General features: G+C 37.2%; 2 protein-coding genes across 2 annotated transcripts in view; one reads left to right on the forward strand and one right to left on the reverse strand.

Annotated features, from left to right (window-relative positions):
• The window catches only part of LOC134653421 (fasciculation and elongation protein zeta-2), a 66,202-nt gene extending 63,391 nt beyond the window's left edge, over positions 1–2,811 (forward strand). Inside the window, exons 5-7 of the mRNA XM_063508782.1 lie at positions 765–1,018; positions 2,086–2,161; positions 2,610–2,811. Of these exons, the coding sequence (XP_063364852.1) occupies positions 765–1,018; positions 2,086–2,161; positions 2,610–2,692 (413 nt within the window). The 3' untranslated portion in view covers positions 2,693–2,811. The remainder of the gene's footprint in view (positions 1–764; positions 1,019–2,085; positions 2,162–2,609) is intronic.
• Positions 2,812–7,409: 4,598 nt separating this feature from the next.
• On the reverse strand, positions 7,410–10,215 carry LOC134653384 (brachyurin-like). Its single transcript, XM_063508717.1, has 5 exons — positions 9,988–10,215; positions 8,864–9,137; positions 8,321–8,419; positions 8,016–8,212; positions 7,410–7,542 (listed from the first exon to the last, which is right to left on the reverse strand). Exons 1-5 carry the CDS (start codon positions 10,210–10,212, stop codon positions 7,438–7,440), a joined length of 900 nt encoding a protein of 299 aa, XP_063364787.1. The 5' UTR covers positions 10,213–10,215; the 3' UTR covers positions 7,410–7,437.

The following is a 10,215-nucleotide window of genomic DNA, read 5'->3' on the forward strand; positions in this document are numbered from 1 at the left end:
AATCAAGTCCAGCTTTTTATTGAGTATATGTTGATTTAATTATAAGAGTTAATGTCGCCTAGAAAAGGAAACTTGTCAGGTTACGATTAAAATAATGGCAATTCGAAAAGTATATGTGCAAGTATAGTAACAGCATCAATAATGAACTATTTTAGAGAAAATTTGGAGTATATTTATACCTGTAAAATTTATATTGAATAATATTATTTTATATGAAGTTAGATCTTTGGAGGAGGCCTTCACCTGCGGAGGGGTTCTTGCAGATTAACTGTTTTATAGTCTTACAAAATTAAACAATAATTGTTAATTCTTAATATAAAATTAGTATTTAAGTAAAAAAAATGTATTATGTTACGGTTGCAAGAAATAAAAGGCTTTTTTATTTATTTATTTTATTTTATTATATGAAGTTAGAGTTAGTAAAATGGTTTTTATATGGATGCACCTTTACTAAAGTTCGTTTTTTTTAGCATTAGAAAGAAGGTAAGCGATCTTGAGATGTCTTTTAATTGAAAAACGCTTTTTTAAAATCAGTAAGTAACTACACTTATGAAAGCAGAAGAATATAAATGATCGTATTAGATTTCATAATTGTTACATATTTGCCATTATTTATTTTTAAAACGTGTTTTTCAATAAAAAGACACGTCAAGATAAGATTGTTTACCTTATTTCTAATGCTAAAAAAACGAACTATTAGGGTTTGCACTTCGGAGCTATTTATAATCTTGGTACGTCACTATTTATTCTCATTCTTCCCACAGAACTTCGACAACTCTCCCTAACCCAGCTAAACGAGACCTACATGGAGCTCGAAGTCCTAATCCGAGAGTTCTCCGAGACCCTAATCGCGGAACTGGCTCTCCGGGACGAGCTGGAGTATGAGAAGGAGCTTAAGAACACCTTTATCTCGCTGCTGTTGGCTGTGCAGAATAAGAGGCGGCAGTATCATACTGAGAAGAAGAAGAGAGGCCCGCCGCGGTCTCCGAACCTTAACAATTCTGGCTCAGAGTCAAAGGTAAATATAGAGATCCCCGCACTAGCGTCTTCTGAGCATCGGCGTCTCGTCTAGGGTTGCCAGATCGAAAGGCGCTATTATCGGGAATTCATATCCATTTTTCGGGATTTTGGGACTTAAGTCGGGAAAAAAAGCATTCCAATTAAAGTAATTGTTTAAAAAACAACGATATTTTACATTATTGGCACTACGTCAGGCCAGCTGCTCTGCCCATAGACGTTTTTATATAAAAATAGTATAAATTATTTGAGATCTTGAACAAACAAAAAAAATGTCTTCTCATTATCTACCTATATTATCATTTATCATACTTATACTTATTAGGTATCAATAATCAAAAAAGGAACTAATTTATTTCTTAGCTTGCGCTTGCCACATGTACCTATTTTATGTTACTTTTTACCGATTTTACAATTTTTTCGCCTTTTTCACTATTTAACGTGAAGCTGTTTTTCGGGACAATTTTCACTTTGTCGGGAATCGGGAACACATCGGGAGAATCCCGCCAAATCCCGACCATCTGGCAACCCTAGTCTCGTCAGCGCTATGGAAAAGGTCTGCGGTTGCGCCAACGTTGCGTCAAGCAGCGGCCATAGTTGAGCTCGGGAGACGCTAGTGTGAAGTCTCTCAAATATCTATAAATAAATAGTTTTGAATCGTGTACGTATGTAGCCATGTGTAATTGTGTATCAGCCATCTTATGTAATCGTACAGTTAGAGGATGTGTGTGGAGAGATACCTATACAGGGGTGCATATCAAACAACTCTAGTAACTACTCGTTGTAGTACGATGCTGGCCTTTGGTTTTGCAAACGGAATTTTTTTATGTTCATCCAATTGTAGTTTCTTTGACTAATCAAAGAAACTTTAAATGCCGTAAAGGTTCAGATTAAAGTTCGAACCTTTTTATAAGAATTAAAATCCCAAGGTCAACATTTGACTAAATAGACCCTTTTTTACATGCCACATACCACAGTTTTAGTACTTGTACAAGGACGCAGTGTATCATTAGCGCTGGTATTGAAATAGTTGGCCCTGACCTGATCTAATTGCGGCGCTTGTTTCAGTACTTGACCACCGTGATACCGTTCCATCTCGACAACGGCCCGCCCGACAACCAGACGCTGCAAGTTCTCATTAAAAGTAAGTCGCATTTTATATACCTATATTAATATGCTATCATATCAGTATTTTGGTATTTTTTCTAGTACGTATATGTTTAATTTTACACGTTTACACTTACCTGAATTAGGTATTTATTCAGACATACAGCACTCAGCAGTGTGTTAACAAAATTTAAATAAATAGCGTCTAACGACTGTCCAATTAGTTTATCGACAGTATCGACACGCTTTCGACTCTATTTTATAATAGCGTGTATACTACAAACTATGCCTATAAAATAATGTAGTAAAATTATGGTTTCGTATAAAATATATCAATATATAATAATATTAATAATCCATTGTACGGGGAAAGTCAAATATTAGAAGCCCACTGCTCGCAAATGCCAATCACAAACCATGATGATATTGCTATTTAAAAAGAACAGATATTTGAGATTGTCATTAACCATAATTTTCTGTTTCAGTTCTAAAGGCCATCAACGAAGACAGCCCCACCGTGCCGACGCTACTAACGGACTATATTCTCAAAGTACTCTGTCCGACCTAAGCCATATTAGAGTCTAGCTAATTATTCCACCTTCATCCGATCACTTCTGCACACACCCGACACCTATATGTCTTGCGTTAAGATTATTGCAGGTGGCGCTACAACTTGGAAAAATTATATAACTTAGGTATATAAGATACCGATACTTTTGGAGCGAAACATGTAGGTTATAATAAGCAAGTATATTATGGGGCTTGACGTGATTTTCCTTCGATAGTTAATCAGTTGACAGTGCTGCTATGCGTTCCACTTTGTTTAATCGCTGGTCCCATAGGAATACATTGATTATTTTGTCCTACAACATCAGTTCCAGAAGAACAGGTATCTTGTTTCTATATCCTTATAATTTAGCATCAAAAATTCGTATTATGATCAACTTTTGAAAATCTCAACAATAATATATGTACTCATATTTTAAAATATTGACTGATATTTTCAAAAAGAGTCTAGTGTTGCATAAGATTACCTTCAACGAGGACTCTATTTATGACAACTTCATGATTCTGGCGTAAATTGAAAGTAGAAAGTAACTATTTGCAAATGGACTAAGCAAAAAAGGTGATAGATACGTATTTTAATTTAAATACTCGCGCCATCTTAGACGGCGTACCTAAGATTCGCGGTGGCTTTATGTGTAATCTAAATAAAAAAAAATAGTAAATTCTAGTCTAAGGGTCCGAGTTCTGAAATAAGCATTTTATTTTTCATATCAAGCATTTATACGATTAAATGACAAGTCTTGATTATTAGTTACAATACTCATTGATACTATAGGCAGGTTCAACAAAACTTCACTGCTCTTTTGGAGAATTTTCTGAGCAGGAAATTTAATGTGGATTTCCTTTATAAGCGCAACAACAATCTAAATAGGGAAATCCACATTCACGCGAGTTAGTAACGATTGAATGAATCGGTTTAACGGGAATCGTCGTAAGTAAAAGGAACTAAAAGTTGACACGTCTAATTGTTAGATATGGTTGGATTGCGGGTGTCTGTTGCTTTTTTTAAATAGCGCTTTCTGCATAATTGCAGTTGATTATATTTCTGAGGAAGAGTTTCCAAATTTTTTTTACTTTTGTCCTCGATTGGGTGAAAACAACCACAAACGATCTTGGTCAGCGTTAGTGAACCAAATTTTCGTATACATGAATTTGCCATTACAGTTTTTAATAATACATACTACACTTGAATGCTAATTGAAAAATGTAGGTATTCAGCTGTTAGCAACCAAAACTCCACAACAAACAGAGACTAAAACATTCAGTATAGTTCGTTTTTTTTAGCATTAGAAAGAACTTGAAAGAAGGTAAGCGATTTTGACATGTCTTTTAATTGAAAAACACTTTTTAAAAATCAATAACTATTACTTATGAAAGCAGAAGACTATAAAAGATCGTATTAGATTCATAATTGTTACATATTTACCGTAACTTATTTTTAAAATGTGTTTTTCAATTAAAAGACACATCAAGATTGTTTACCTTATTTCTAATGCTAAAAAAACGAACTATAAGTATCGAATTAGGTAAATACAAGGTTTCCAAAAGTTAACCAGTGATGAAGCGTTCATAGATCTCGATTCCTACCGGCTTGCCTAATTTAGTAGAATTGAGCAACTTGTTTTATAACTCTTAAAATAGGTATTATACCAAATCGGCTTGCCCATTAAGTGAATATGTTTGACGCTTTGCCACTGGCAGTGATATATACCTACCGAGTTTTGGTTGCCAACTGACGAATAATATTACACATATTTGAGTTTATATTGTAATTACATTATTTGCATAAAAGAACTGTGATATCGTATGGTAGTAATTAATGCTTCCTTCTAGGTTTACTTTCAAGTTATTTTTCTTAAGTGCTAGTTAATAAATATTTATTTTAGCAATCGCTATTTTATCTCTGGCAGAATGAATTTCAAATATTGTAAATATCGATCAAATGTACTGAAACTGGAATTGTGTCTACATTTTTATGGGATTCGCGAGGCAAATTATTTTGTCTGTGTATTCACTATTGTCATGATGTTTTATGTAATTTATTTCGCTTTGTGCGTTCTATCAAAATAATTCGCCGTGATTCCCAATTTTAGATAAGAAAATGCTTCGGGATAAATAAGTGCTCGCAATACGATACACTATGTAAATATATTCATTATTTTATGTATAATATCTCGCGACAAAATTGATCAGGAAAATAGGACTTGATCATGAAAAACAGTAGGGTAGGGTGTATTCAGGTAATTTCGTATGTCAGATAATTCCGAAAATCAGGTGAAAATCACCCAAAATTCCATCATAAAAGGAATCCCTTTTCGGAATTATCCGACCGTTCTTGACATTTGGAATTACCTGAATACACTTATATATAAAATAGCCATAAGGCACTGCTATTAATATTTTCATTTAGAAAATAAATTATGGCACGAGGTCTAGACCAATCGGCCTTTAAGAAGTTTTTTTTATTTTCCATCGCTCTCTTTTATGATTACCGCAAATAAATCAAATCACAGCTTGACTTTTATGAGTATTCTGTGGAATTTAAGGATGATTCTCGCTACACTGTACTATTTCGATTTTCACGGTATAAACGATTGGAATGTCAAACATGTGACACAGATGATCCGCTAATTGTCGGTTTACGGAAGGGCGTCGGCGCAATACACTTGCCATCAGCTATATCGAAGCGGCCGAAGTGCTCAAAAATATCTGAACACGCACTCTAACGCCTTGACGATACAGGCGAGTTCAGATATTTGTGAGTAACTTGGCTGCTCCGATATACCTGATGGCAACTGTAGTGTGAATATTAGCGTGAGTCATCCTCTAATTGTAATTAGTCTTAATGGTCAAAAAATGCTTTACACTGATGTTGTCTAAAACACTAGCGGTAAAAAGGTCTTACAGCTGAAGCAGCTTGTAAATATGTCATCGTGTTAGCGTCTTTTCATTGGCATTCTGATTATTTTATTTTAAACATCGAATTATTGTTTCGAGGGCAGTCTATAGGAAAAGTAGCTTTTGAAGTGTATTTAGTCATAAGAATTGAATCTGTCATTGTTCTTTTTATAATGTAGCACTAATCTGAAACACTATGATATAGTTTAGTTGTTAAACGTTGTATAAGTTATATTTATAATTATCTAGTCTCAACATTTCATAGTTATAGAATAATTTGTTATAAATAACATAAACTAAAAAAATAATTTGTTATCAAATAAGTGTCATCAAATTCATGGTATAAATAAAAATATATTCGACAATTTAATTGCATGGTAAGTGTGAAGTTATTGTTGTGATTCAAAAATATAAAATAGATGTATGATGATGATGATGATGTATGTATGTCCCATTAAATAAATTTCATTTGTTTTGTCCGTTAAATTGTCACTAATTAATTATTTATCGGCATTAATTAGTGATAATATAAGCATAGGTACATTATCAGATTATCAAATAGCTAGATCAACTATCAGAAAAGCGTCATAGATTTTAAACTAGCCTATGACACTAAAATTGCTAATAATATTAGCATTGTGTCAGAATTGATATTACTTCGCACAAAGGTACCTAGAAAATATTATGTTCTACCTTTGTCCGAAGTAATATCACTTTTCAGCAACTGGCTATCCCAAAGTGCAAACGTTATTTATATTGATACTACGCGACTTTTTCTACTAAAATGATAAAAAATAACGCATTGGAATTTACTTATTAGGTCATGAGAACATAAGTTCCGAATATAAATTCGGTTCGCAAAATATATGAACGCTTAAATCGCACATTTTGAATTATACTAACGTAGATACACTTACTGATTGTTGTGCAAAAAATTATAAATGTCTATGAAACTCAAGGGTCAGGGGAAGATACCTAACGGGTATAGAAAGGTTATAGCTTGTGCCATCCATGGGGGTGACCTCCGACGCACCGTCGTGGATGGCACCTACTATATTGTAAAGTATATTTTATGCGGTTAGTTGTAACTAATTAAGAAATGCACCTTGTGTCGTTGGGATAGAAGTGGGAGTGCGTTGAGTGGTCGTGGCTTGTTTGACGGCCTGCTGACTTGGTACGGTCGAAATAAAGGAGCTTGAATGATATCTCGTCTTTTGTTTATATTCCACACGTTTCCCCTTTTCTCAACGTAGGTAAATAGTTAGAAAATTTGTTTCTTTTATAGCACGAAACACAAACGACCTTTATCTAGAACATTGATAAGATTTGAACTAGTTTTATCTGAACTCTGATTTTAATTTTCGCGATTTTAACAACTACACGGGGATTTATATTAAGCAAATGAGAAGTAGGTACTCTTTATGTAGGTAGCTCATGGGCAGTTCTTCATACTAAATGCAAAATGAGAAGAAAAATTGAAAGGTTTTCACAAATACGTGCCACGGGTCAACAGGTTGCAAGTAACAAGCCTCTACAAAAAGACCTATATTATATTTTATATAATTTATATTCACTAGTTCAACCTAGTTCAACTTATACATAAATACAGTCAATCATCAAACCAGCAACATTAACAGCGGCACATTTAATTTAAAGCTCATTTTATGGTATATACCAGAAAAGTTACCTTTGACCTAGCTTTATCACTTTTAGGCATTGGTCTCCGGCTAACGTAGACAGCAGAATACGCCATTTTATCGAAATGTTGTCTCCATATAATGTAAGGCTGTCACCGCTGCGTCAATCATAGACCAAGACCTTACAGATGTCGTTCAAGACAGGTTAGGTTTACAGATGGCTGACTATGAAGCTGTAGAAGCTGGTGACCCTGGCGAAGGCCGAGGGGTGGCCGAGCTGGCAACCGGCTGCGGCCACAAACGAGCTGATGCCCACCTGGAATATACCATTGTACTTTAGCCTGAATGATGTACTTTGGTGACACACACACACCATGTAATCAGATAAATATAATAACACCATCACAGCCCCAGTGACCCAGTTACAGCTACGGCGGTTTTCGTAAAAATCACGATATATAGAGCTATCACAATACAATAAAATGCTAAGTTGTTGATGTTGAGTACTTAGTAAGCCCACGGCAGAGTGCCTTCATTAGTTCACGCCACGGTTTCGATCATCTTTTACGTCACTCCAACTTCACCCAATCATGCAGTCAGCATCCGAAAGCGTTGCATCAGTGCATTGCTCTTACGGATGTTGTGAACTATCGTTAGATTCAACGTTATTTTCGACATGAACTTCAGTCTGCGTTACGTATTGTTTTGTCCAGGTATGGGTAAAACTTCCACATAAATATTTCGACATCCTGCGGGCAACTATGAATAGAAAGGTTTTCAACAACTTACCAAAATATTCTGTCCGTTGGAATTAACGACCAGCGGGCCGCCGGAGTCGCCGCCGCAGATGCCGACGCCGCCGATACCGTTGGTGCAGACGTTACTGTCGAGAACCCAGTGGCCGAAAGTGAGTTGGCACTGCGCCACCGAGATCACTTGCAGGGACACTTGGCTCACCACGGAGGCCGTCGACACGCCGGCTTGTACTAAACAAGGGTTAACATCTATTAAATGTTTAATTCAGGAACCAAGTCCATTAAGATTAATAGAAAGTTTCTAGTGATCTAATTGATTGCACTTCCTGGCACACTCACAGTCACTGGTCTTGCCGTAGCCAGCAGCGGTTGACCACAGACCCACAAATTGGTCCCACAGTTGGGTGGTGGATGGCAAGGCGATGGGCTGGATAACAGCTGAAACAAAGTAAAAATAACTCATCGTCGTTGTCTCGCGTTGTCTACTATGATTAATCATAAATAAAAAAAATTAACTCTATCTCAAAGATTTGGGTACGGAACAGAACCATAATAAAAAGTTACATAATTGCAAGAGCACCATGGTAAGTAAAAATCGAACTAAAGAACCATCGCTTGTGTAGGTATTCGAAAACTTCATAAGTAAATCCGTATCCGTATTGAAGATAATTTAGAGCATTAATTCGTGTACACAAAGTTTCTTAAGTTACAAGTAGGTATAGTACCTACTACACAACACATACCGTCTCCGTTCCGCCGTCGGTAAAATAACGTTATACTAATACCAATTTATTCACACTCGTAAATCTATCATTATTACAGACATTAATATTAATAAAACATAGACGGTTATGTAGGCTGGTAGGTATAATAATATCTTACATGACAAGGGTACATTGGTAGGTAGATAGATCATAGCAACATCATTGGCCAGCGTTGAAGGGGTCCACGACGGATGCGTGACGACCTGCGACGTGGAGACCCTAGTACCGCCGAGGAACAACCAATTGGAGCCCAGGACCACCTCGAACTGCCAGGCCTGCATGCTGCCGTCGAACCAGCAGTGCGCCGCGGTGACCAGCCGGTTGGCGGTGAGGAGTGACGAGCCGCAGGCAGACTGGCCAGCTATATTGACGAGGCTGATGACGAGCCCGGCCTAGAAAAATCCTATGCTTAATGAAATTTGGCGCAAGTGCAGCCCTACGGTCGGTGTCGCGGATGGACACTAAATGATGAATCACGCTAGACCGGGCCGTGCCCGGGCCGAGGCGTCCGACATGTCCTTTTCTATGATGGCTGATCGATGATCACGATGGTGCTTTCCATATAAAACGAAGCGCCGGAAGCTCCGGTCACGGCCCCGAGCGTGAGTCATCCTATATGCCCTGGGGGCCGATTTTTGAATTTCTATCGCTCGATTTCGTCACTCGAAAATCGGGGGAACACGGCGAAATGCTGATTTTTGAAATACGAGCGATAGAAATTTTGAATCTAGTGGTATTGACTACTCGATTTCAATTCTATTAGTAGAATTTTAATGCCTAGTAGTGAAGATATTATTTAATGAAAAACACGATATCGAGTGGTCGAAATTCAAAAATCGGCCCCCTGGCCCGAACTGTCAGGTGAGTATCGTCCGCCATCGTAGAATTTACCCAACCTATCTTCTCCGTGTTTTAATGTAAGTATTAAATTCGCGGTTATGAGGGTATGTTTAGAGGTGTATGGTAGGTAATTATATACACTTGTTTTCTATTTTAACAGTACTAAACAGAGTCTGGTAATTAAAATTACAATTTATAAAATTATCCTACTTACTTAATGCAAAAAATTAATCACCTCGAGCGAGATTTGAACGTCCGGCCTTCGGATAACTACCGCGGTCTACCGCCCTTATTCACCCTTTGAAACTATCGATTTCGAAACCTTTTGAGACTTTAGAGTTTTACACCGCTCCCCGCAGACTTTAATGTGAAATGTTAAAGTTCAATAGATAAATTACTAACCAAGTAAGGATGAGCACCGGTTGCAGCAACAACTCCTCCCACGATGCGAGGGTCCACTGGCGCGTCTTCATCATGGTTGGCGAAGTACTGGTCTTCCACCTCCTTGATCCTGGCCGCGTGAGGGATGCCCACGGCTTCGTGGTACCGCAGGACCGGCTCGGCTGCGGGCAGCATCGAGGCCGCCGCCACCGCCACTAGAGCCAAACCGAACAACAGAACCCGCATTCT

This window comes from Cydia amplana, chromosome 13 (assembly GCF_948474715.1).
Source record: "Cydia amplana chromosome 13, ilCydAmpl1.1, whole genome shotgun sequence".
Lineage (NCBI taxonomy): Eukaryota > Metazoa > Arthropoda > Insecta > Lepidoptera > Tortricidae > Cydia > Cydia amplana.

What these genes read in the sequence shown, in the direction of transcription:
- LOC134653384 (XM_063508717.1), bottom strand. Translation starts at nt 10,212, where the DNA reads ATGCGGGTTCTGTTGTTCGGTTTGGCTCTAGTGGCGGTGGCGGCGGCC. An exon ending in CTACGGCAAGACCAGTGACT is followed by an intron (nt 8,213 to 8,320) that starts GTGAGTGTGCCA and finishes ACCCTTGTTTAG; the next exon opens with TACAAGCCGGCGTGTCGACG. An exon ending in CCAACGGACAGAATATTTTG is followed by an intron (nt 7,543 to 8,015) that starts GTAAGTTGTTGA and finishes GGTATATTCCAG; the next exon opens with GTGGGCATCAGCTCGTTTGT.